The following is a 27,379-nucleotide window of genomic DNA, read 5'->3' on the forward strand; positions in this document are numbered from 1 at the left end:
ATAATCCTCAAAAACTTTCATGGCGTCTCCTTTACTTTCCCCCAACCAATGCTCCAAGTTGACTAGTACTGGGAAGTCGGGAAGCATTTTCCTATCCATCCCCTGCGTCTATAAAGCAGACCCCCCCTCAAAACAGAGTATTGCACAAGCTAAGAAAATCAAACACAAAAATGGTGAACCCTCTGCCTTTCATGGGCCACCAGGGGCAGGGGTCTCCAGGCCATGAAGGGATGAGCCAAATGGGTCTGGGCATGGCAATCGCGGCCTCCATGGTGGTCCTAACCATGTTCCAGCAATTCCTCTTCAGCCACTTCGGCGGCTACCTCGAACGGTGCCTCCGGAAACTGGTCAGCTCCATGGACCCTTACGTCCAGATCAGGTTCACCGAGGATTCGACGGACGGCGGGGGCCCCAAGAACTACGAGGCCTACGCCGCCATCGAGACCTACCTGAGTTCCAAATGCTCGGCCCAGGCGCCGCGGCTGAAGGCCAACTCGGTCAGAGATATCAACGCTCCCGTGCTGTGCGTCGACGACGGCGAGGGGGTTTCCGATGAGTTTAACGGGGTTACGGTCTGGTGGCATCTGGGGAGGGAGAAAGACCAGGGTGATATTTACCGCGGCTCGAGGCGGAACAGGTACTCTACTAAGCTGAGGATTTTTTTTATTTTATCGGATGTACATGCCCTGCGGGCGTACGTACTAAGCTGAGTTTGATTCAGATGCAAATGGGTTCGGAGCGGTTCGTTAGATTTATCGTGCATTATGTGGGGCTTACGTGTAGACGGTCCGAACCCAGGTGCATTATGTGGAGTATTTGACATTATGATGGTTTTGGCTAACAAGAAAAACATGTTTTCAGATTAAAAAAAAGAAAGAAAGATACTCCACTGATTTAATATCCTGTTTTAAGTAATCAAACTAGCCACTGATTTAGAAACAGGTACTATGCCCTTACCTTTCGGAAAAAGAACCGGGAAATTGTGGTCGGGGAATACGTGAGGCATGTGATGGAAGAAGGTAAGGCGGTGGCGGCAAGCCATCGGCAGCTGAAGCTTTACTCTAACAGTTCCAGCGAGCACGGAGCCTATTGGAATTACATAATGGATTTTGATCATCCGGCCAAATTCGAGACTCTGGCTATGGAGAAGGAGAAGAAGGAAGAAATTATTGACGATTTGATCAGGTTTTCTACGGGGAGAGAGTACTATAAGAGGATCGGAAAGCCATGGAAGAGAGGGTATTGTTTTAATTGACATTTCAAAGTTTGATTTCCATGAAAATATTTTGATTTTTTTTTTCCCAATAGGTACCTGCTTTACGGCCCTCCAGGCACTGGTAAATCCACCATGATCGCGGCAATGGCGAATTTACTGAGCTACGATGTTTACGACCTCGAATTAACAGCAGTTCTGAGCAACGCCGCTTTGAAACGCCTCTTAAACCGGATCCCTTGCAATTCTATCCTCGTGATCGAAGACATTGATTGCTCGAGCAAAATCACTAACCAGAGGGAGATGACTAATCAGGACGAAGAAAAAACAGTCAAGATACTGGAAAAGGTGACGCTATCCGGATTGTTAAATTGCATCGACGGGCTTTTCTCGGCGAACGACGGAGGGAGGCTGATGGTTTTCACGACGAACAACGTGGAGGCGCTTGATTCGGCGCTGGTTCGTAGGGGGAGAATGGACAAGCACATCCAGATGACCTACTGCGGATTCGAGGCGTTCAGGATTCTGGCGAAGAACTATTTGAGGATTGAGGAGCACGAGTTGTTTGGGAGGATTGAAGAGTTGTTGAAGGAGAGCAGCGTTACCCCGGCGGACGTGGCGGAGACGCTGATCGAGAGGAGGGGGAAAGCTGAAGATTGCGGCAGGGAGTACTACTTGAACAAATTGATCCGAGTGCTGGAGGAGAACTGCGAAACGAAGAAATCGATCAACCGAGAAATGTTGGAGAAGAAAGGGAAAGGGGAGTTGGAAAATGGGGAATGCAAGTGAACTGGGTTCTGTTTGGAATTTGAGTTGGTGGGAATATTTGTTAGGTTACTAATTAGTCCTTGTAGTTAAAGGTCTGGTTTCAATGACTGGGAAGAGGGGAAGCTTTCCCAGCTGTTTCTGCTTTTGTAGGGGGTGTCAAGGACTGTTTCGCTGTGCTCATGAAGCGGTGTTTTGGGAACAAATTTGGTGAAATCTTTTGTAAGGAGGTTTCACCTCGAGTTTGGTCGCGTGCGCGGACTTGGTAGTCTCCGGTATCGTAGCGTTATGTAATCGTTTAACTTCGGGTTTCGGTTGTTTGAGGTTATTAGAGCAAGAGTTCAAGGTTGTGCGTAACCTTGATAAAAGTCACTCTTGTTGAAGGTGGTTAATTTTGTACTCGGCTATTTTGTATGAATGAAGTTTTTCTTATAGTAGACATCTATTCGTAACATATGATTGCGTTTAAAATTTCATTGTGCACTTAACTATATTTTTTCAATATCTCTTCTTTTCTCTCCGAAATTCAAATAAGGGGAGGAAATTTTTTTAAACTTTCCTTTCTTTTCATTTCTTTTCCATAATTTCAAAATAAACCATAAAATTAGTGTATGCCAAGTCAATGCACAACTTAAAAGAGTAACTAAAAAGTCAAAGAAGCAAAAAATGTATTGATGGGCATGAGTTCAATTTTATGAGGCCCCGTTCCAGAAACCTTTTTAAAAAATAAACAGTTTATTTTACATTTTCAAACTCAAAAATAATGTAAATGAAAAATAATTTTTCAAATTTTTTTACATTGTATAAAAGATCTAGATGAGATCTTTCAAATAAGATCCATATTGTATATTTTTAAATTTCAATAATCCCATAATTTTTGAGCTTGAAATTACCTTATTAAAAAATAAAAAAAAATTTTGCGTTGCGGAACGGACTATGAGAGAGAACAATCATGTGTAAAGGGTAATGCAGCGTAATTTTTGCAAAACATTTGGGCAAGAACATTGGAGATTAATATACCTGGGGCAAGTTTCTCAAATTCCCAAAAGAGAACTGCTATTGGTACTGACGCTCGGTGCAAGAAAATCGTACCGACGGCCACGTCGGGCCGTCTCCTGTCACCAGACGACCGATCCATGTATATACAAAAAAATAAGATATTTGGATTGAGCACCTACGCACATCGAATGCCGTTGATTCTCGCGTCGGCCTTCTCAGTCTTTTTTTTTTAGAATTTTTGGACGGCTCGGATCGGCCGTCCGGTGGCCGAAGACGGCCCGACGCAGCCGTCGGTATGATTTTCCTGCACCGGGCATCAGTCCTCATGTCATTTTCGTTCCCAAAAATATCTGGGCTTTGTTCGGTTCACCGTTTTGTTTTCAATTATTACCTATTTCTTTCTCCAATCATTACCCTATTTTTTCAATTATTACTTTTATCTCTCTCCAATCATTACCCCTATCTTCAATCATTACTCTATTTCTCTCTCCACCTACTACCAAAACTAAACTAAACTAAACTAAACTAAACTCCCAACCAAATACTACCCACGCTTGTCAAATCCAATGGGTAATTGCAACAAGAATACCTGAGGCAATTTTCTCAGATTCCCAAAAAATATTACACTTGTCCAAATCGATAATTGCCATGTCAGTGGGGTCAAATGACCCCACTTGACCCTATATACCTCAGCGACATGTGAGACACTATTTAATGAAAGTTTTGTCCTAATGAGTAGGAGGAGTATGGTTATTTGCAATTGGAGTACGAAAAGAACTTAGTTGATACAGGTTGAATACTTTAGGAAACTAATAAATCAAATCTGATTGAAACCTTTAGGAATACATTGAAACTTGAGTACTTTGCCTTTTTTCGATTACTAAAGTCAAGCTTAGCCTTCTTTTAATTGGTAAGCCAGTAGTCATCAAAGTGTAAATACTAGGTTGGACTCATCATTTTGTGTAAGCAAGTGTGTAAGAAAGTCTTGCCCTGATGATCATAATTTTGTTTGTAAAGGAAGCTATGATGGTAAATGGTCTCCAAATTAAACGGACTGAGTTGCTCACGAGCAGTTCGTGGCTCGCCTCGACTCGACTCATTAGAGTTTGAATTTTAGGCTCGTTTACTAAACGAGACGAGCCGAGTTTAACACTTAAAAGCATGGTTAGGCTCGTTACATAAGCTTGGCTTATTTAAAGAGGCTCGTTAAGTAATTTAGTCAGGCTCGGCTCGTTAATGGCTCGATTTGTTTACAAACAAGCCAAGCCCAAGCTCGAGTTTGCCGAACTCAAACACTGCAAAAGTTTGGCCTTGCTCGGCTCGTTTGCACCCGACAGGGTACCGACCAATTACGGGGCTCACTTCAGGGTCCCACGCAAATTATCCAAATCGTTGGTCAGTACCTCGTCGGTTTACTCTCCGGCGATCCTCGTAGTGTATTCGTAGACCACTGGTTCGTGACTTGGGATTGAACGGAATTGGATCGTGACGTTGGACTCTATCACGGGAAAGTTTCAGTTAACAACGGAGAAATAAGCAAAGGAAAAAGGTCAAGAACGCAATTAAAAAATGGTACTGCCTAGAAGACCAAATAGACAATTGACCAACCTAATAAAGGTTGGGAAATTGTTAGGAAACATGAAATCTAAACATGAAAATGTGCACTGTGAAACAGAGCCCTTCATTTTTATTTCATGGCCCTATCAAGCCTCTAAAGGTTGTGCTGGGGTTTGTCTCAGCATCATAATGGGTGATTCAAACCTAGTCTTCTAAGAAATTACGTGCAATTTTTTAAGCTTGAAAATAAGGTACTTACCAAAGATAATTTGTTGTGCAATATAGATCTTGTTTGATAGATCTCGATGAAATCTTTTGAACGGTGCAAAAAAATCGGAAAATTATATTTGTAAATATTATTTTTAAGTTTGAAAATTACGCGTAATTTCGTAGGGAACCAACTTTATGGGACGGAGGGAGTAATAAGTTCTTGAAAACAGGAAATGACGTAAGGGGTGATTCATAGGAGTAATTATTTAGGCTGGAAAAGATGTTTTTAAGTGATCATGGGGCGATGTCAATCATTTGTATCTAACATCGTTCTACATCACATATTTATGTAAAATTCAGAATTAAGTGAGTAGACTCTCCTTAAATGCGTAATGAAGACTAATGTTGGGCCACCCGGACAGAATATTTGAGCTTGGCTCTTTTAAAATTTAGTGGGCCCGATCTTAGATTGAGCCTAGCTAAATCTAGCTTGAGCACAATTAATAATTGAGAACTCGATCTCCATTTGAGTAGTCATCGTGCCAAGTCTATACATACAAGCCGGGTTCATATGCATACGAGCCGAGTTTATCTTCTTAAACTGGATAATGGCTAACTTGATTTCAGTTCGATTACTTTTAGTAATTCAAGCTCTGTTAATTTGTCTTCTAATTACAAATTGATTCGAGCTCTTAACATACCGAGCCTCAAACTTAACCCAATTCATTTGCAGTTCTATTGACATACTATATGATTTGGGAATGATGATTCATCCAGTGGTATTTGTTTGGAATTTACTCAATAATAGACTCCAAAGAGAATATTCATACCAGAAACGAACCTTCCCATTTGTATTTTTCCACATAGCTCTAACTCATAACAATTACAGTAGCATTAACTTTTCAAACTATTCCAAAAAAAAAAAAAAAAAAACTTTTCAAGAAGTCTAGAGAAAAAAAAACCCACTTAAGGAACACAACAAAATAGGCTTAAAAATCATGTGTTTCTTGATTGGTGATGATCACAAATTAGGCTTCAAAACCCAACAAAAGTACCCTTATTCCAAAAATCATGTGAGTAAATATGGTGTGCAGTATGAGGTGCATAAACACGTAGGACCATCGCGCGAGACAATTGTGAGTCTAGTTTAAGTTTTAAGTTAATGATGTTGTAAAAAATGCCGAACAATATGTAACGAGAATAAATTTTGACTGTCGTGAATTCCATAAATCATTTTCTGCAGAAAAAAACTTTAATGCGCCTATAATTGGCCGTCACAATTAATCGGGTAAACCAATACCTATAGATGCACGCATGATTTTTCAGGCTTATCTATATTTTAGGCCATAACTGTATCAGTGTCACAAAATGGGTCCGGTGCTTAAAACTTTGCTCCGTAGTGTGCATTATGGATGTGTTCCCCACTTTTTTCCCCAAACCAATTGGTGACTAGTATGGCAACTCAAGAGCATATTTTTACATCCTCTCTGTGCCTATATAAGACCTGAGAAATTTTTCAATGCCAAACGGATACTATGTGGTGCCCGCTTGGTGCATTTAGGCTGTCAATTTTAATTTTGGACAGCTCGTATTTAAAGAGAGAAAAAGGAAAGAGCAAGAGGAGAGAGAGAGTGTGGGGGTGAGAGAGAAGAAAGTGTTTCAATCTCGGTTATCCAACACATTTTTGGACAGCTCTGTGTCTGCTAGGCACCACATCAGCCAAGTGACATGGTACCCACCGGCACTAAAAAAATTGCATAAAAGACCCCAACGGCCACCCCACTAAACAGAGCACTCACCAAGTAAGAAACCAAACACGTTCACATACAAAACCTCATAAAATGGTGAACCTTCTACCTTTCATCGGCCACCAGGGTTCTCCAGGCCAGCAAGGGATGAGCCAAATCGGCCTGGGCATGGCAATCGCGGCCTCCATGGTGGTCCTAACCATGTTCCAACAATTCCTCTTCAACAGCTTCGGCGGCTACCTCGAACGGTGCCTTCGAAAACTGGTCAGCTCAGTGGACCCTTACGTCCAAATCAGGTTCAGCGAGGACTCGACGGACAGCGGCGGGCCCAAGAACTACGAGGCCTACGCCGCCATCGAGACCTACCTGAGTTCTAAATGCTCGGCCCAGGCGCCGCGGCTGAAGGCCAACTCGGTAAGAGATATCAACGCTCCCGTGCTGTGTGTGGACGACGGCGAGGGGGTTTCCGATGAGTTTGATGGGGTTACGGTTTGGTGGCATCTGGAGAAGGAGAAAGATCAGGGTGATGTTTACCGCGGCTCGAGGAATAACAGGTACGAAAGCTGAGTTTAATCCTGACACAAATGAGTTCTGAGTCGCTCGCGATTCCGAATCCATTTGTGATCAGAATATACTTATTTACAAAGGTAACGTATTTACAGCACCAACCAGTCACAGCCGTTCAAAAGTTAAACTTTTCTCCGTAAAAGTTTCATTAACATTTCGATCGTCCAAAACAACTTAAATATTTTAGACGGTCATGATTGTAGTTGTAAACACTTGTTTACAGCACCTCCGTAAACAATATTTTTTCATTTGTGATATAAGGTCTGTGTGTCTATATCCATAGCACCTCTCGAGTTTTATATTTATTTGATCCGATGATGGTTCTGGGCATCTGGCAAAAACGTAATATTTTTTCTCTTTTCAAATTCAAGCTGTCAAAAAACGCAATGGAAGGTTCAGATGCAGGTACCGTGTGGTACCCGCCCGTCATTGAAAAAAATTTCGCACGGAAGACGGAGTTCAACAGGACATTGAGTTGATCTTGGGGTTTTTTGTTCGTTAATGATACGATTCCCGACCCAAAATCCCGATCGGAATCCCGACGTCCTGCTGGGTACATTCCGGCCATCGGATGGTTGATCCGAATTGTCCAAAAATTCTAAAAGAAAAATCGAGTGAGCCTACGCTAGAATCAACGGCATCCGAAGTGTGTAGGTGCTCAATCCAAACACTCCATGTTTTTGTATATATCGGATCGGCCGTCCGGTGGCCGGAATGTACCCGACGGGGCGTCGGAATTTGATCGAAAACCCTTTTGGTCGGGACTGTAGCACCACTCTTTTTTGTTTGTTTTGTTTTGCTTTTGAGGTTTTGGGTCGCAACCAAATACAAGAAATTAACATAGAAATAGAGTTAGCGTGTGGTTTCTTGTCAAGGTTTATTGCTTTGTGTGTGTGTGTTTGGACCAATGCAAATCCCATTCTACTCCTAATCTAAGGGAAAGGGGTTGGGGCCGGTGTGGTTTGAACCCTTGCCTCGTGCAAGGAGTATAGGGTTTGAAGTAACACAATTTCAAAACACCAATGCGAACACAATTGTGTTGAAAGTCGTTTGATGAATGAAAACCTAACGTGAATCAAACGCCTCCTGATACAGTTGGGCTAAAAGTGTGTTCCTAACATCCGTTGTTATAGTATCCTGTTTTAAGTAATCAAACAAAAACAAAACAGGTATTACGCCCTTACTGGGATTGCATAATGGATTTCGATCATTCAGCCAACTTCGAGACTCTTGCTATGGAGAACAGAAAATCTGTCCACACAAACATTATATGCACAGATTGTGCACAGATTTTTTTGTGGGGCCGACCATGGATCCTACACAAATGATCCAAAACGTTCATTGAATGTAAAACACTTTTTTAAGGGTCCTTGTGAAAAATCATCTTAAAACGATACTTATAGGTGTTAGATCCAATTATTTAACTTTTCATTTTCTTGAAATCCTAATGAAAAGTTAGATAATTGGGTCAAAAACTTATAGGTATCGGATTGAGCTGATTTTTCATAGGAACCTTCGAAAAAGTGTTTTACATTTAATGAACGGTTCGGATCATTTGTGCGGGACCCGTGGTGGATTCCATAAAAAAATCTGTTCACTTTTGTCTGTGTGGGTAGACTGGTTCTATGGAGAAAGAGAAGAAGGAAGACATTATCGCCGATCTGATCAGGTTTTCTACGGGGAGAGATTACCATAGGAGGATCGGAAAGCCGTGGAAGAGAGGGTATTGTTTTACTTTTTACTTTCAAAAAAGAAGTAGTAAGTTTCTTGATTAGGGATCATCACCAAATAGGAACCCAACATAAGTACCCACTCTTCCAAAAATCATGCGCCTATGGTGTGTAGGTGCATAAACATGTAGGGACCATCGCATTGGACGAATGTGACTCCAGTTTTAAGTTGTGGAAAATGCCGAATAATACATAACGAGAATAAATTTTCACTGTCGTGAATTCCAAAAATCATTTTCAGCGAAAAAACTTTAATGCGCCTATAATTGGCTGTCACAATTATTCGGGTGACGGATGACCGATTTATACACCTACGATTTTTCAAGCTTATCTATATTTTAGGCTGTAACCGCATCAGTTAAATCGGTACGTAGCGGCCGGTGCTTGCATTATAAAAGTGTTCCTTACTTTTCCCCCAAACCAATTGGTGACTAGTATGGCAACTCAATAGCATTTTTTTTCACAAAAAGTCTACGTACACAGCAGATCTGTGTACAGATTGTGCACAGATTTCATTGTGGGGCCCATCACGGGTCCCACACAAATCATCCGATTTGTTCATTAAATGTAAAATATTTTTTCAAGGTTCCTGTAAAAAATAAGCTCAATCCGATACCTATAGATGTTCAATCCAACCATATAACTTTTCATTATCCGAAAATCTAAATGAAAAGTTAGATGGTTGAATAAAGCACCTATAGATATCGGATTGAGATTATTTTTTATGTAGACCTTTGAATTTTTTTTTACGTTTAATGAACGGCTCGGATGATTTGTATAGGATCCATGATGAGCTCCACAACAAAATCTGTGCATAATCTGTTCACAGATCTACTGTGTGTAGCAGGACTCTTTTTTTCATCCTCTCTGTGCCTATACAAAAGCAGAAAGTCTACAGATCGGAAAATCTCGTTCGGAATCCCGACGTCCCGCCGGGTACTCTCCGGCCACCGGATGGTCGATCCGATCCGTCCAATAATTCTATAAAAAAAAATCGAGTGGGCTTACGCAAGAATAAATGGCATCCGACGTGTGTAAGTGGCCGATCCAAGCACTCCTTTTTTGGCCGATCCAAACACTCCGTTTTTGGCCGATCCAAACACAAAAATGGAGTGCTTGGATCGGCCACTTACACACGTTGGATACCGTTTATTCTCGCGTCAGCCCACTCGGTTTTTTTTTTAGAATTATTGGACGGATCGGATCGACTGTCCGGTGGCCGGAGCGTGCCCGGCAGAGCGTCGGGATTCCGATCGGGATTTTCCGATCGATAACTGTAGACTTACTCATATAAAAGACCCAGTAATGCTACACGCACAGTAACTATGCACATATTTTGTGCACAGATTTTTTGTGGGGCCCACTACATGTCCCACACAAATAATTCGAGCCGTTCATTAAATGTAAAACATTTTTTCAAGGCCCCCTACCAAAAATCAGCTTAATCCGATATCTATAAGTGTTTGATTCAATCATTTAACTTTTCATTATCCTGAGATTCGAATGAAAAGTTAAATGATTGAATCAGGCATCTATGAGTATTGGATTGAGCTGATTTTTTGCGGAGACCGCTTAAAAAAATGTTTTACATTTAATGAACGGCTCGAATTATTTGTGTGGAACCCATAGTAAACCCCCACAAAAAATCTATGCACAAAATCTGTGCACAGTTGCTGTGCGTGTAGCATTACTGTAAAAGACCCCAACTTATCCTCTCTGCGCCTATATAAAAGACCCCAACTTCCACCCCACTAAACAGAGCACTCACCAAGTATAGAAATCAAACACAACACATACAAAACCTCAAAAACCTGAAAAAATGGTGAACCTTCTGCCTTTCATGGGCCACCAGGGTTCTCCAGGCCAACAAGGGATGAGCCAAATCGGCCTCGGGATGGCGATCGCGGCCTCCATGGTGGTCCTAACCATGTTCCAACAATTCCTCTTCAACCACTTCGGCGGCTACCTCGAACGGTGCCTTCGAAAACTGGTTAGCTCCATGGACCCTTACGTCCAAATCAGGTTCAGCGAGGACTCGACGGACAGCAGTGGGCCCAAAAACCACGAGGCCTACGCCGCCATCGAGACTTACCTTAGTTCTAAATGCTCGGCCCAGGCGCCGCGGCTGAAGGCCAACTCGGTAAGAGATATCAACGCTCCCGTGCTGTGTGTGGACGACGGCGAGGCGGTTTCCGATGAATTTGATGGGGTTACGGTTTGGTGGCATCTGGGGAAAGAGAAAGATCAGGGTGATGTTTACCGCGGCTTGAGGAATAACAGGTACGAAGCTGCCTTTGATCCTGACACAAATGGGTTTGGAGGCCATTCCGATTCCATTTGTGATAGGTCAAGTTAAATTTCTTGGAGTGTTCTAACCTAATATCAATTGGCTATAGGTGAAAGTAGTTTTAATTTTACTTCCTCCGTCCCGATTTGTTTGAGCGATGTGTGACCAGGACCTCATGTGCAGTCCAGACGCACGTAGAGGTGACAGACAAAGACCTGAGCGATTGACTTGGGCAATTTTACTCCCTTCGTCCCGATTTGTTTGATCGATGTGTGACAAGGACCTCACGTGTTTCTCCTTCCATCCTGATTTGTTTGAGAGATGTGTGACAAGGACCTCACGTGTTTCTCTTTCCATCCCGATTTGTTTGAGCAATGTGTGACAATGATCTCACGTGTAATCCGGATGCACGTGGAGATGACAGACAAAGACCTGAGCAATTGATGACAGAGACTCCCACAAAAGACCTGAGCGATTGACTTGGGTAATTTTACTCCCTCCGTCCCGATTTGTTTGAGCGATGTGTGACAATGACCTCACGTGTAGTCCGAATGCATGTGGAGGTGACAAACAAAAACCTGAGTAATTGACTTGGGCGACAGAAATGGCAGAGATTTTTCCACGAGAGGTGAGTTCATTCAAGACCTAACTCTGATACCATATTAAATTTTTTGGAGGTTCCAACCTAAAACTAATTTACTGTAGATGTAGTAACCTTTAGATTTTATTAACTAAATTTAGGTGGCTTAAATGAGCGATGTGGGACAAATTTAATAAGATCTGAGCGTGCATAGCACCTCTTGAGTTTTATATTTGACACGATGATGGTTTTGGCTTACAAGGAAAACTTGTTTTCGGGTAAATGGTTTTTGATGTTTAGTTGCACGGAAGACATAGTTCAACCGGAAATTGAGTTGATCTTGGGGTGTTTTTTTTTTTTTTTTGCTTTTCTTTTGTTTTGTTTTGTTTTGGTTTTGAGGTTTTGGGTTGCAATCAAATACAAGAAATTAACATAGAAACAGAGTTGCGTGTGGTTTCTTGTCAAGGTTTCTTGCTTTTTTTGTGTTCCGAACAATGCAAATCCCATTCTACTACTAATCTTAGGGATTGGGGCTGATGCGGTTTGAACTCTTGCCTCGTGCAAAAAGTATAGAATTTGAAACAACACAATTCTAGAACATCAATGCGAACACAATTTAATCAGAACGCAAACACGATTGTGTTAAGAGCCGTTTGATGAATGAAAACCTAACGTGAATTAAGCGCCTGCCGACACAGTTGGGCTTGAAATTATGATATAAAATTGTGTTCCTAACATCAGTTGTTATAATATCCTGTTTTAAGTAATCAAACTAACCATTGATTTAGAAAACAAAAACAAAACAAAACAGGTACTATGCCCTCACTTTTCGGAAAAGGAACCGGAAAATGGTGGTGGGGGAATACCTGAGGCATGTGATGGAAGAGGGTAAGGCGGTGGCGGCGAGCAATCGACAGCTGAAGCTCTACTCCAACAGTTCGAGCGAGCACGGAGCCTACTGGGATTACATAATGGATTTTGATCATCCAGCCAACTTCGAGACTCTTGCTGTGGAGAAAGAGAAGAAGGAAGACATTATCGATGATCTGATCAGGTTTTCTACGGGGAGCGATTACTATAGGAGGATCGGAAAGCCGTGGAAGAGAGGGTATTGTTTAAATTCATGTTTCAAAGTTTAATTTCCAGGAGTAGTTTATGTCTTCATAACTTTTTTGACATTTTTTTCTCACCAAATAGATCCGGGGATGCTGTCAAGCGGCCGATTTAGCCATTCAACTCGGCACATACGGGGAGATACTCGATAGCATCTCTCATTCCAATGATTTGGGGGAATTGGGAAAAGAGAAAAGAAAGTGCTCTTTTTCATTGTTTGATTTCCCTTTCGAGAGGACATAAAATTTAAAAATAAAACTTTTTTGTGCACATTTTAAAAAGAAACTTTGTGCTCTGTCTTTTCATTTCCTCTCCTTATTTGTTGTTAGCATCTTTTACTTTCTTTCATCTCCTTTTGAAATGAAACAATGAAAAATGGTTTTCCATTCATAAAAGACAAAAAGGAAAATAGTCAACTTTCGTCTTTATCATAACATATAAAATTAATCTATGATTTGGATCATCTCCGTGGGATCCCGAAATGGGCCTCACAATTGGTCGGTTGCCATCAATTCTCTTTCTGTCGGTTCCCGTAGAAGGTCTCTAAAATTATTTAAATTTCTGTTGTACGTAACTCCAAATAGTTATGGTTTAATTTCCATTGAATCCCAACAGGTACCTCCTTTACGGCCCTCCAGGCACCGGTAAATCCACAATGATCGCGGCAATTGCGAATTTGCTAAGCTACGATGTCTACGACCTTGAATTAACAGCAGTTCGAAGCAATGCAGCCTTAAAACGCCTGTTGAACAGAATCCCCTGCAATTCAATGCTCGTGATTGAAGACATTGATTGCTCGAGCAATATCACGAACCAAAGGGAGAAGAATGACAAGGACGACGGAAAAACAGTCAAAAATATACTAGAAAAGGTGACGTTATCCGGACTGTTGAATTGCCTCGACGGACTTTTCTCGGCGAATGAGGGCGGGAGGCTAATGGTTTTCACAACGAACAACGTGGAGGCGCTCGATTCGGCGCTGCTTCGGAGGGGGAGAATGGACAAGCATGTCGAGATGCCGTATTGTGGATTCGAGGCGTTTAGGATCTTGGCAAAGAATTATTTGGGGATTGAGGATCATGAGTTGTTTGGGAAAATCGAAGGGTTGTTGAATGAGAGTAGCATCACTCCGGCAGACGTAGCCGAGAGTTTGATTGCGAGGAGGGGGAAAGGGGAAGATTGCGGCGAGGAGTGCTTGAAGAAACTGATCGAAGCGTTGGAGAAGAAAGGGGAGGGAGAAAACGGGCGGATGTAAGCGATTTGAGTTTAGGCGCGCAAGTTGGTCGGACAATAGGTTGTAAAAAATGATTTGGGTTCAGTTTGGAAATAGGATTGACAGGAATACGTACTACTCTCTCTGTCCCAAAATGATTGTCCGGTCCGCAAAACGGAGTGTAAAAAATAATATAATTTTTGCAAGAAAAAATAAAAAAAATTTCAACAACTTACTAGATATCAATGAGTATTTTTAATTTATGAAAAAAGTTTGAATTTTTACTTGAAAAAATTGCATTATTTTTAAGTTATCGTTTTACGGACCGGACAAACAATTTGGGACGGAGGAAGTATTAGTTTAGTATTTTTTAGTATTTTGTTACAAAATGATTTCTTTTATCTCTTGTAAAAAAAAATATTTTAGTATTTGTTTGTACTAATTAAAGATCTGTTTCAATGAGTTCCCATTTACAAGTTCATTATCTAATCTCTGCTATACTCAATTAAAACTAACTTGGTTATAATTAAAACTAACTTGGGTATAATGACTCATACAAAAATTTTACTTCGATTGAACAACCGCCTTTACTACATACTCCCTTCGTTTCAAATTGTTTATTCTTTTTGGGCAATCGTACCACTTGAAATATTCCCTATAGTTTGCCATCTATAATGTCTGCTTTGATTTTGAAAACTTTGTTCAACTAAAATTTATTAAAATCTATTAAACAAAATCTCTATTACATTTAAAGCTTACTACTACTCCACAAATTAATAAAAATATAGACAATTTCTTGACACATTTGAAATACTAGCGAAAAGAAATCAGTAATTTGAGACGGATATAGCTTGTCACTAAAGTGTTTGCCGATTGTTAATTTCAGGGTTCCAAAATTGGTCGAGCTGCGAGAAAGTTGGTCCAGACGTCCGGTTATTATTATTATTATTTAACGGAGTATGAACTTCTTCTCACCTCTAATCATAATTCCAATCACTCTTTCACCATCTAAATTTGTCAACCTATAACATGTATCTCCAGAGATAAGTATCAAATTGCAATTAGGTCAGGAAATTACATGTCAAAAAAGTAGCTTTTTTATTGAAGTGGAAGTAGTGGTGGGGAGTGGGCTTTTGGTGTGTACTTCAACATCAGAAATCAAATCGTCGTACAAATTATTACCCCATTTCCTCGAACGAAACGAAGTTGGGAATCTGTTTCTGTAATTTTCCATTTCCAGAAAGAAAAGAATGGATTCTCTAATGATATCGTAGGAGAGCACGCAATCCAATAAAATTATGGGTAACACGATTACTTATTCCGAAAAAAATCGGACGTTATTTTAAGGAGCGAAGTTCCGAATGCATTAATTTAAGCCGTTTGATTTAATTATGGTATCTTTTAAACCATTTGATAGAAATTTCACCTCAATATAAGATTTGTATAAAAGAAAGAACCATACTTCAATTGCGTTTTGTCTGACTTTTCTTTTCCTAACAAAGAGAACATAAAACCTTAATGTAATAGGCCCCAATTGAGATACTTGAAATTTTACATTTTAATTTTTTTTTAAATGTAAGTATAATTTGTTGGTATTATTAAGTGCATATACTTTTTAATTGTACTTTCTTCGTCCCAAATTAGATGTCAATTTTTGGTATCCGTGTTAATTTCAATTACGTATATCTTTCAATATGAATCTCAAAAAATATGCAATATGAATCTTGTTTGATAGTTTTCAATTAGTTTTGTTATACAAAATTTTCAAACTCATGAAAAACATTATAGATTGAAAGATATAAGTGAAGAAAAATGACACGAGTTTCAAAAATTGTCATCTTTTTTGGAACGGATGGAGTATATATTAATTATGCTTAACTTTAAAGCATAAACTAAATTTAGTATTTTGATAAAACTCCAAAGGACAAAACCCAAATATGATAGATATAATTGAAAAAGATATAAATGTCTAGTTTTTAAAAACTCTAAAATATCTAGCTCTAGAACCTTTAAAATATCGTTGTGAAATATTAAGAGTTTTTTTTGTGAGAATTAGTCACATGTGTAATTCTAGAATTACTTCAAAGTTTATGTTCTATGAAAATATCTTTGTACTAAAGTCTTCCATGGAATAATACAAATAGGGATGGATTCTAACCATTTTGCACAAAGCCAAAAAAGTTTGAGTTCAAGTGTAATATAAACATTCTTCTTCCCCACTCTTGTCTTTGGAATTCTTCTTCTCCCAAAAATATTGTCTAACTAAACAATAGAAACTCTTATTATTCTTTCAACAAACGTATATCAAGATACACGATACGTATTCCGATACGAACTATACAATTGAAAAACGATACACAATATGCATCCCGATTTGAAAACACTATTTACAACGCACTAAGCAGAATTTTTCAAGTAGGGTTTCAGGTACAGGTTCTAAGGGTGGATAGAGGAAGTGAGGGGTTTGAGTAGTGGGTGTAAACGATTTTGTTGGTTTACAAAAAATCTATAAGTATTACTCCCTTCTGTCTCCTTTTAAGTATTCCCTCCGTCCGGATTTAATTGTCCATAGTTTTATTCTAATCGGCTAAAAAACGGGTTATATCTTTGAATTCGTAATGAATTTCATATCGAATATGGATCTTATTTGATAGATCTCGATAAGTTCTATAATACAATATTTTCGAAATCACGTCAAAAATTATAAATTGGGAGATATAATCGATTGAAAAATGACACGAACTCCAAAAAAGGACCATTAAATCCGGACGGAGGGAGTATCCAGTTTCGTAACTCCAAGTTATTAAGTAGACATCAACATTATATCTTTCACATTAACTTTTATCTTCATTTTTTCTATTTACCTTCTATGGAGACATCATCATTGCACTTTTAAAATAAAATCTTTTTTGGGACAAAATGGAAAATGTATCAATTTTTACCCACTAACTTTATGAAATTGATATTTATTAAGGGACAACCCAAAATAAAATATTAAACTTAAAAAAAAGAACGAAAGGAATATGATTTAGGAGAAAATATAAGGTAAATGAACATTAAATATGTGGTTTAAAAGAATAAAATAGAATTTGTTGTATTGTGTAAGTTGCAGGGAGATAGGTGTGTATTTCAAACAAATCTTCATTAGATAGGTGTGGATATTTTGCCGCTGTGTACCAGGTGGTGCCGTGGTAACGGTCTGTTCTCTCAGACGGTAGCTTTAGCTCGAATCAGACATTCCATTGGCGGGTAGAGAGCTCCTACGGTCACTTCCAATAGAGAGTTACTACACTGGTCGCCCCTTCACATCCTTTTGGACTATCAAAAAAAAAAAGAAGGCCTAAACGCTTTCATGACGAAAAATCTGTCCACACATATGAGAATCACACAGATTTTATACAGATCATGATGTAGAGTTCACTAGGGGTCTTACATAAACGATCCGAACCATTCATTAAATTTAAAATATTTGTTCAAGTGCCTCCGCGAAATATTAGCTCAAGAAGACACCTTTAATCCTGTCTTCCTCTGGAATTTTTCATGTCTATCTGCACCTACCCTCGCAAGAGTGGACTCGAAGATGGTGCTAGGCCAAAAGTGTTGTATATGGTGTTGTGCCCAAGCGCTTCATCCAGACCGTCCGTCTCGACAATCAATGATTTAGATTTTAAAAAAACTCTCCCTTTAAAATCTTGATCATCCAAAACACTTTTGAACAGTTGGAATTTTTTTGAACATTTGAGATCAAACACAGCACCTTGGGCCTAGCACCATAACTGAATCCGACAAGAGCTTAAGACCATCCTGAACCGAAATGCTATGGGAACCGATGGTTTGTGCACATATGGTGTACAGATCGGTCTTTGGGCTACTGCGGGTCCCACATGATAATTCGATCCGTTCAATAATATTAAAATAATTTTCTTGAGTGACCTCGCGTGAATCAGCTCAATTTGGATAAGTGTAGGGTTTTTTGATCCTGTAATCTGAATATGAATGAAAAATTAGAAGATTGGATCAAACATCTACCATTATCCGATCGAGTTGATTTCTGCGAGGCCACTCAAAAATTTATTTTAAAATTATTGAACGGATCGAATTATTCGTGTGGTACCTGTATAAGTTCCAAAGACCGGTCCATGCTTCGTTGCGATTTGCTAACCGAACAATGACCTCGTACTAAATCAAAAATGCTAACCACACACAGATAATTTGCACAGATCATGCATATACAGCTCCATGGGGTCTATTATGGGATCCCCACATACAATCCAATCCGTCCATTATTTTTAAAATACTATTTTTTTAAGTCACCACGTAAAAAATCAGCTCAATTCAATATCGCTAAATACTTAATCTGATCTTTCAGTTTTTCGCTTAGACTTTAGGATTTTGGAATCTAAAGAAACATTTAGACAATTGAATCAAGCATGGTGTATCCGATAGAGTTGATTTTTAGCGTGATAGTTTAGAAAATTATTTTAAAGCCAATGGACGGCTTGGATTGTTTGTGAGGACCCTATTATGGACCCCATAGAGTTGTATGTGCACGATATGTGCACATACTATCTGTGTGGTTAGCATTTCTGGTACATTTAACAGCCGTGCTACCCAAAGAGACGATTTTTACACAGATTCGACATATATCGCAATGTAGAGCTCACTACAGGTCCCACACAAACAATTCGACTTGTTCATTAAATTAAAAATAATTTTTTGACTCCTAAAATCGAAATGAAAAGTTATATGATTGGATTGATAGAGCACTTGCAGGTATCTTATTGAGCTGGGTTTTCGAGGGGCCATATTTTAAATTTAACGAACGGCTTGGATCATTCATATGGCACCCTTAGTGGGCCCCAAATTGTGATCAATGTAGAACTTGTGCAAAAATATTTTGTGCGGACAGACTTTATATATATTTAATGCAATAATCCTGAGGACACAAACATTTATAAACAGATTGTGCATATTCATTTTTATGGGACCACCTCGAGTTCTGTTAATATATCCTAAATGCTCATTTTTTTAAAATTATTTTTCTAAGAGCTTTTGTAAAAATCAACTCAATAGCATATCAAGGATATTTTCAAAAATTGTAAAGTGAATCAGTCTGTTTTTCATTACGATTTTTAAGTTGTAGAGCGAATCAGTCTGTTTTTCATTACGATTTTTAAGAAAACTCTTACCGATATTCTCTAAACTTGATTTCTTACATAAACTTTTAAAAATAATGAGCGGATTGAATCGCATCGCATCGCATCGCATCACATCATATGAGTGTGACCGAGGTGGCCCACATAATAGTGTATGTGCACACTGTGTAGAGTAGTGCTACTGGTACAGCAGCTGCTGTACAGATCCCCTTTGCGCCCCCCTCGGGTCCTGCAAAGATGATCGGAACTGTTCATTTTGTTCAAAATACGTCGTTTAAGGTCCCTGAATAAAATCACCTCAATCCGATATCGAGAAGGGTGTTTACAAATCATCCAACGACTAAATTTTGAAGCAAAGTTGGATGATTCGTAAACACCTTTCCCAATATCGGATTGAGGTGATTTTATTCAGGGACCTTAAACGACGTATTTTGAATAAAATGAGCGGCTCCGATCATCTTTGCGGGACCCGAGGCGGGCGCAAAAGGGATCTGTACGCAGCTGCTGTACAGCAGCTGCTCTACCAGTAGCATTTTTGCACTGTGTATGCAATGTCTGTGCAAGTAGCCCGGCTGCATTTTAAGGCTATTCGGACGCAGCCTGTGCAGATTTCAACCTAAAGAGAGAGAGAGAGAGAGAGAGAGAGAGAGAGAGGGGGTGATGGCTTTCCAGGCAAGTCAAAATCTTACTATGTTTTATTAGTAGCCATTGATAATCCATGCTTGACTACAGCTCCTTATTCATTATGTTTTCCTTTGTATGCGGTTCACAAAAACCAGATTTTGAATAGCATCGTTTTACGTGACAAATTCCAGTTCTATGTATGTTCGCCCAAGTAGGCTCATTTTTTCATTATTTTTGTTTGAAATTATATCTCTTAGGAGCTTTATTCTTACCACAACCATATTTTTTTAACAATAAGGCGCATCTAAAGCTTTTCGATCAAGCAGTCACCTTTTAAAGTATTTCTAAACGTTTGTTTTGTTATCCGTTTGTGTGTGATTCCCTTTTGTTGTTCTGTGAACACCATATTCCTTGCTACCCCGAGTTCGAGCTGATTTTGTTTTTTTTTTCTGGGTTTTTTTTCCAGTGACTACTCTCCTCTTTTGGGACAAAATGTTTTGGAGTATGTTTTTGTGGCCAAGAGCGGTTATTCTCTTTGCTAATTTACTTTTTCTTTCTTAACCTTTTAAATTGCTGCCCGGACCGGTTCAGTCTTTCGAATTCAGCTAGCTTGCTAGCATTGCGTGTGTGTGTGTGAAACTCAATTGAATTCTGTTCCGATTTACTTCCAAAATTTTCCGTACTCCAGGAGAATTTTCTCGATCGAGATCGAAGGAACGGGCGGGGGTTAGAGGCGGAAGAGTCGGACAAAGAGCTGAGAGGCTTAAGCTTCGAGGATTATAGAAGGCTTAAGCGTCAGAAACTTAGGAAGACTATTGCGGTGAAGAGTTATGTCTGGGAGGTTACGCCTAACCCTGATAGAGGCGAGGACGAATTGTATGAACAGGAACCGGACGAGATTGTAGAGAAGTATGAGGGCGAGAAGGAAAGTAGTGAGTTTTGTGAGAAGGAAAAAAATGGAGAGAGAAAATCTAAAGTGGAAGTGGAAGTGGAATCAGAGTCTGAGTCGGAATCGGACGGTTCAGGATCTGAATCGGATGATTCGCTGGTGAGGAGGAACTAGGAAGAGAAAGAGTAGGAGTTCGAAGTCCAGTCGGAAAAGTAGGAAATTTGAATCAGAGGGTGATAGTGAATCAGACGGTTCGGGATCTGAATCAGATGATTCGGCGGTGAGGAGGAAGAGGAAGAGTAGGACTTCGAAGTCTGGGCGGAAAAGTGGGAAACTTGAATCAGAGGGTGTTACTGAATCGGATGAATCTAGTGATGAATTGGAAGAAGACAGGAGATGGAGGAAGAAGAAGTCGGGGAGTAGTCGAAGCAGGTGAAAGGAGAGGAAGAGGAGGGGTAGAAGTAAAAGGAGCAGTGGTAGAGATAGTGATGAAAGTGAGAGTGGCGGTAGTGAAAGTGAGGAATTGAAGAAAGAGATACGAGTTTCGATAACAAAGGGAAAGAGAGAGAGAATCGGATGTTGGGAATTCTGAATCAGATGAAGTTGATGCAAAGATTAAATTTAAGGAAGAGGATTTGAAGACAGCTGAGGTCGCTAGTGAAGCGCTTTTGTTAAAAGAGATGATGGAATTGCAAAAGAAACCCGCTTTGGAGGATGAACAAATGGTTGGACCAATGCCATTGCCTAGAGCCGAAGGGCATATTAGCTACGGAGGAGCACTCAGGCCTGGTGAAGGTGATGCCATTGCTCAGTATGTTCAACAAGGAAAACGTATCCCACGTAGAGGTGAAGTCGGTCTTTCGGCTGATGAGATTCAGAAGTTTGAGACTCTTGGGTATGTGATGAGCGGTAGTAGGCATCAAAGGATGAATGCGCTTCGTATCAGGAAAGAAAACCAGGTTTATAGTGCTGAGGACAAGCGGGCATTGGCAAAGTTTAACTCCGAGGAGAAAGCAAAGAGGGAACAAAAAGTCATGGCTGATCTGCAGCGGCTTGTGCAACGCCATATCGGACAGGATACTGGCCCTTCCCATGATCCATTTGGTGGAACCGAGGGTGCTGATGCATAATCGCCTTGTATGTTCACTATTCTCTGTGTGTGTGTGTGTTTTCTTTGTCATTTGGATGAAGTACAAATATCGATAGGCATACGTGTGCAATAATTTTGACACTGTTCACTATTCCTTGTGTGTGTGTATCTCTGTCTTCTTTGTCATTGGGTGGAGGACAGATATCAATAGGCTTGTGAGTTTGATAAAATTGAGCCTGTTTCATTTGTTTTTAGGGGTTTTGAATTGTAACTTTCCACCTGCTTAGCTGATTTTTTATGTCTAGCTTAAGTTTTACAAGGAATCACCCAATCTGTAATTTGATGTACAATGAATAGAGAGAGGAGGGTGGTTCAATGTGTTTATTAAAAGCTGGATAAAGTATTTAAGGAATTATGCCATTCAAGCATGTGATGGTTAGGTTTTGGGGGAAATGGCTCATCTTAGGTTTACAACTGCCTTGTGCAAGAGTTATATCCTTGCCATTCAATAGCTAATTGACTTCCATAATGTTGGTGTTCTGGGGCATTTGCAATGGAGGTGAATTTTGGCCTTTTAAAAAGGCTGGGTTGGGTAATAATGTTTACACAAACATGGAACTCTTGGAAGCTAAATAGAGAATTTTTTTTGAGGTTACGGATGCCAAAAGATCCCACATGAAAAGCTCCCACCTATGAACGTATGGATTAGACACTGCAGTGATGATTTAATGCACAAATAAGTTTAAATGTTTAGTTTCGCCTATGTAATGTGCAGAAACACATCTTGCTTAAAGTTCAAAGATGAGGGCAGAATATGGCAATCGATTTTGAAAAGGCAATGTGCAGATCCAAATATTATCATATTAGAGTTGAATTTGAGCACACTATCCTTTGTAAATTGTTGTATGCTTTTCTTTCTTGTATTTTTGGTCGGTCCCAAATTGAAGCAACTTGAGGTGGAATGTGATAATGCGCTCATTAAGTTCATGTTTGATGATATGTTATGTGGTAGCTATTCCATGAACTTTCATATAATAAAAGTGACTCTGAAAAAGGAATTGTTTATTCAGAAATGTTCTCTTGATCCTAGGACTTGGGAGTGGAACAAGGTCTATATGCTTTATAAGCTGCAGCCCCCATCTGCTTCTTGAGTACGTCAGTTGGAAGCAAAATTATGATATGCATGTTACCATTTGGAGCAGTTGCATGGTTTTTGTGATCATAAGCTTCCTTTACCAAATAACCATGTTGCTCTGCTGTGGGTACTTCCTCCTTTGTTTTTTTTCCCCACTGTATTTTGGTCCACATGTTTCTATGTACCTCAGACTTAAATCCCAGCTATTTAAGGAAAGTTAATGTAGGTATCCAGAAGAGGATCGCCACGTGGCACTTACCGGTGGGTCCAATACCCCGCGGGTAAGGCAAGCGAGCTCCTCCAGATTCAGGACTCCTCATACCATGCAGCACTCTAGACTTCATGGACCTCGTATTGGGAACTCCTCCGTAGAGTCTCCAAAATACGACACTACGAGGCTTAATGACATGCTCTGCCATGTCCGCTCTCCATACAACAAATAAGGCTCTCATGAGCCTGGCGACTCTCAAAGACTCCTCATGATACCCAGGTCGGTAGCAGGACATGGGTACCCCACTCGGGATCTAAGGAGGTATGTGGCTTGGAGGCTGGAGCAAGGGCATTGGTGAGCTCCACCTTTACCAACCATAGAGGGAGAGCGAGAGAGAGGGGCGCCGCCTATGTCACCCGACGTCTGCCTCAACTACCTTCATCATTACCACAACTACCCTCATTACTACCACTACCACGACCATGCTTATTACAACCACCCCTGACACCGGCAACTGACCACCTGCCACTCCATCCCTCTGGCCACTCCATTCACTGGACAGTCCATCCCTCAGTCCATTCTCTGACATCAGTGACATGCCCATCTTCCGAGGCTTCCATATAAGGATGGTTGATACACCACCAAAAGTTATAGACACACTAAATCCCATACAATACCTACAGATACAGAGTTCTAACTCTCTGGTTGACCAATCTCTCCACTGCCATCTCCTCTCTCTCTCTCTCTCTACAGCCACCTTGAGCTCTATCCTCCTCCACCTCTGGTGGTCCCGAGCACTGTTGTAGAGACTGCCATATACCCGGAGGGCAACCTTAGGGACTCTTCCTGCCACTCACATCCACAGTTAACATAGTCCTGTTCTCTGTTATTGTGGGAGATTTATACTGTAATCAAGCTTTGCACCAGAGAGCATTGTGAGATAAAGTTCACATTTTTTAATGATTCAAATTTAACAACTGGCCTGCTTCCTTGCCCAGCTTAATCCAAAAGTCTTCCCAAACTGTTTATAGGTTATGGTTTGTATGAAGTCATGTGGAAAATGGATATTGTAATCGTAATATAGCTTACTTATATATCTTGACCTATGCATGCACTTTAAAAGTGCTCTACAGTCTTCTAATAAAGCTCCTCGAAAAGGTTCTGCAATCTGATTTTCCGTCACATATATCTTGGTGCTTAATCATAGAGAACATTTTTTTTTGTCAGATATCATTTCGCCTGGGAAACTAAAAGGTCTGCATCTGTAACATACTAACATAGTTATGTATTTGTTTTGTAACACTACGCAGACATTTTTTGCTGCAAGTTTCTTGAAGTTTTTTTTTTTTTCATCTTCACCTTCATCATTTGATTTATTGTTACATCTTTTCCACCTCTACAACATAGAAAAAATGACATGCACATTTTACCATGATGAGCAAACTGTCATATCCACGGGCCTTGGCCACCCCCTTCTCACTGGTTCCTAATGAATCACGTGTATCAGGGTTTTCTTTTTTCTTGTCTTTTCTTTTTTCAATTGCTATGGTCCTTATTAAAGATATGCTTGTTTAAGGCTTTCTTCCATCATGCTTGTCAGCGAGTTGTATGAGTAGAGTTTTCTCCTACACTGGCTAGTCACGAGTTCTGAGAAAAAAGGTATCATGTGTCTCACCGTGAGATGATATATGTTTTCAGCCCCATGACATGCCTTGAATGGCATAACCTGAATGTTGATGTTAGAGAATTCAGCGCGTTATAAGATTAGGCTTAGATTTGAACTAAGGCAACCTTAAGGTAAAAGGGGATGAGGAAAGCGGAAGCAATGATCAGTTGGGTGGGGATCCTGGTGGTTCCTAGAGTCCATTTGGGAAGTCACCTATACAGGTGATGACTCGAGGCTCTATGTATGAGAATGGGATATGTCAATGCGGCTGTGCCAGGGGGCTGCCTTGTCAATTGTCATCCAAATGGAGAAGACTTGTACACATGAACATGTCTGCAGCTACTCGAGGTGGCTGCCTCTGTGAAGTTTGATCTATCTCAGCCAATACCAAATTGTGGGATGTGGTTTGAACTTCCAAGTAGGGATGGTGTATGGACTATGACATACAATGCTCTTCTAGGAAGGGGGGCCACATTTTTCCTTCTTTAATAATCTCCGCAAACCCTTCACTCCACCTTCGCTTCATTGTTTGCCTGCTTGCTTCTCAACAATGGAACCTTATAAGCCAGTAGGCAAACAGACTTCTGAGTTTGATTGCGAGGTGCTGTCATTAACACCTGTTGATCATCAACTAGTTCGAAAATATTGGAACCCTGCTGCACTTTCGTTCTCTCATGATTCTTCTCTTGATAGGTTTTCCGTTTTCATGATTTTCAGAGCTCAGGCATGAGAAGGAAGGCACAATCCTTCTCTCCATCTTCAGCCACGTACTCTAGTGAAAGGAAGAATCTTACGATAGGAGACCACTTCACTTAGCAGATATTTCTCCTTTCTAGGATTAGTCTTTACGTGATTTTTGCTGATGGAATGTGTATTCCTCTAGCTCATGAGTTGCATGACCACACTCTTGTAGCAAGTAGTGGTTCACGGTATGAGTGTGAAGGCAGCACTTTGATTGTGTACTAGATCCGCACAAGCTTGAGCTTGTGAAGGTGCATAATGGTTGGGCCAACTCAATGTGCCTGGACCAACTCAATGTGCCAAAAGTGTAAAGAGACTGTCAATTTAAACTCCGAGGCATTGGGTGTCTTGATCTACGTTGATGTTATGACATCTCAACTTGGAAAGAGCAAATTAAAGAAGTACACATGTCCTTCAATGAGGCTTCTACATCCTGTATAGTGCTGGCATGCGAAGGCTACTGGTGACGTGTGGTGAGGGCGGACTATAAGTCCTCACTTCCTATTTGGCAGTGTTCTAAAACAAGGATCTAATCGGTGATTAATCATTGGTGGGGCCTATCCGATTAGATCCGATTAACGATTAATCGCTTGAAGGTGGCCGACCGCCCGACTAGTGCCTAGCGACTTTTAGAACATTGCTATTTGGAACTTATTGCTATTTACGTTTGCTATCCAAGTTGGAGAGACACACCCTAAGAGTCTGAGACTGGAATTCGGGAGACTCTGAGAGTCTAAAAAACTATTAGTTATGTAATTTAGGAGGTATCTGTGGAATTATTAGTTGGATATGGCTCTTAGAAAATTGAAGATGTTCACAGAGGTGAATTGAAATCATGGCCTGATGCTACAAGGGTATCAACCAGAGGGAATGAATAAGAAACGACTTAATTTTGTGGTGAGATAAGATTCAGATTCATAGTTTAGTTTGTAGAGAACTGTTTCCAGCTGGGTAAACTTCTTTGTTCAAAATTTTTTTTTTGACATCAATGGGAAGATTTGTCTGCTATACAACTGCAACATGTTGTTGCCATTAGTTAATTGATTTGTCCTGCTCCTTTTATCTTATGGCAGCAGGGGTTCAAGCTCTAGTTTCAGCGCTGTGGAGAGAAGGAACGTATCTGTTCCAGAATCACTTGGGGGTTTGTCTCATCACAATCGCTAGCGGAAGCCAGCGCATACAAGTTCTATTGAGGGTTATGTAGATCATCGGGCAGAGAGAATTCATTGTTCCATGCAAAATCTGGTGTCTTTCGAGTAATTACCTTTTCTGAGCACCATCTCATTCAGATGCTTCATTTCTGACGCCTGCTGTTAATAAAATGAAATTGTATTTGTGATAATAATCCCTTGTGCTTTTCTTGCTTGATAATCATCCCTAGTTTGCTTTTCTTCCAACCATCGTTTATCTGTCTGAATTTTATGTACGACTCGAAGCTATTATTCCATAATTTTGTGTTGGGGGATGCATATGATGATAGTTCCAATCCCTTGAGTGTTTCTGGGTAATACAAATCGTCAGCTAGTCCTGTTGAGCCCTTAACATTTTGTTTAGCTGAGTAGGGAAAAACAAGAAGGAAAATGGGGTCATGTAGACCCCTTTTGTTTTCTTTCTGGATTATAGTGATTATTGTTATGGACATCACTCCTATTTGTTTGTCGAATGTTGCTAGAACCACACGCATATTTACGCACAAACTCACATTACGTTTTACACAGCTATGTGGGCCTTAGGGTTGCAAAAGAACTGCGTGAGCAACTCGAGGCTTGGCTTTCCTGATTTGTTTGGTAATTGAACCGAGTTTGAGCTTGAGTTTCGAGCTAGTTTAGGAAATGAGTCGAACTTAACACTCTGAAGCTCGGCTCGGCTCGTTTGTATATGTTCG

The 27,379-nt window shown here is 40.3% G+C and overlaps 2 protein-coding genes, 1 long non-coding RNA gene and 1 pseudogene across 6 annotated transcripts in view; 3 read left to right on the forward strand and 1 right to left on the reverse strand.

Annotated features, from left to right (window-relative positions):
* Window positions 1-29: 29 nt before the first annotated feature.
* Window positions 30-2,417, forward strand: LOC131304744 (AAA-ATPase At3g28580-like). Of its 2 annotated transcripts, none has more exons than XM_058332088.1 (3): window positions 30-637; window positions 937-1,239; window positions 1,309-2,417. In XM_058332088.1, the coding sequence occupies exons 1-3, from the start codon at window positions 171-173 to the stop codon at window positions 2,000-2,002; spliced, it is 1,464 nt and encodes a 487-aa protein (XP_058188071.1). In that variant the 5' UTR covers window positions 30-170; the 3' UTR covers window positions 2,003-2,417. The 2 variants fall into 2 exon arrangements, with proteins under 2 accessions (XP_058188071.1, XP_058188072.1); XM_058332089.1 differs by having other exon boundaries at window positions 943-1,239.
* Window positions 2,418-6,520: 4,103 nt separating this feature from the next.
* On the forward strand, window positions 6,521-14,441 carry LOC131304745 (AAA-ATPase At3g28580-like). 3 transcript variants are annotated; one of them, XR_009192460.1, is made up of 4 exons: window positions 6,521-7,046; window positions 12,468-12,764; window positions 13,385-14,114; window positions 14,332-14,441. XR_009192460.1 is itself a non-coding variant. In XM_058332091.1 (3 exons), exons 1-3 carry the CDS (start codon window positions 6,586-6,588, stop codon window positions 14,022-14,024), a joined length of 1,398 nt encoding a protein of 465 aa, XP_058188074.1. In that variant the 5' UTR covers window positions 6,521-6,585; the 3' UTR covers window positions 14,025-14,441. The 3 variants fall into 3 exon arrangements, 1 of the variants encoding a protein (XP_058188074.1); XR_009192461.1 differs by lacking the exon at window positions 6,521-7,046 and adding an exon at window positions 10,505-11,069; XM_058332091.1 differs by having other exon boundaries at window positions 13,385-14,441.
* LOC131304748 (uncharacterized) overlaps window positions 8,434-27,379 on the reverse strand; it is a 44,581-nt gene continuing 25,635 nt past the window's right edge. Inside the window, exon 3 of the long non-coding RNA XR_009192462.1 lies at window positions 8,434-8,443. This is a non-coding gene — a long non-coding RNA (uncharacterized LOC131304748). The remainder of the gene's footprint in view (window positions 8,444-27,379) is intronic.
* Window positions 19,764-26,963, forward strand: LOC131304746 (uncharacterized; annotated as a pseudogene).

The sequence above is a fragment of the Rhododendron vialii genome, chromosome 10a (genome assembly GCF_030253575.1).
Source record: "Rhododendron vialii isolate Sample 1 chromosome 10a, ASM3025357v1".
In the NCBI taxonomy this organism is placed as follows: domain Eukaryota; kingdom Viridiplantae; phylum Streptophyta; class Magnoliopsida; order Ericales; family Ericaceae; genus Rhododendron; species Rhododendron vialii.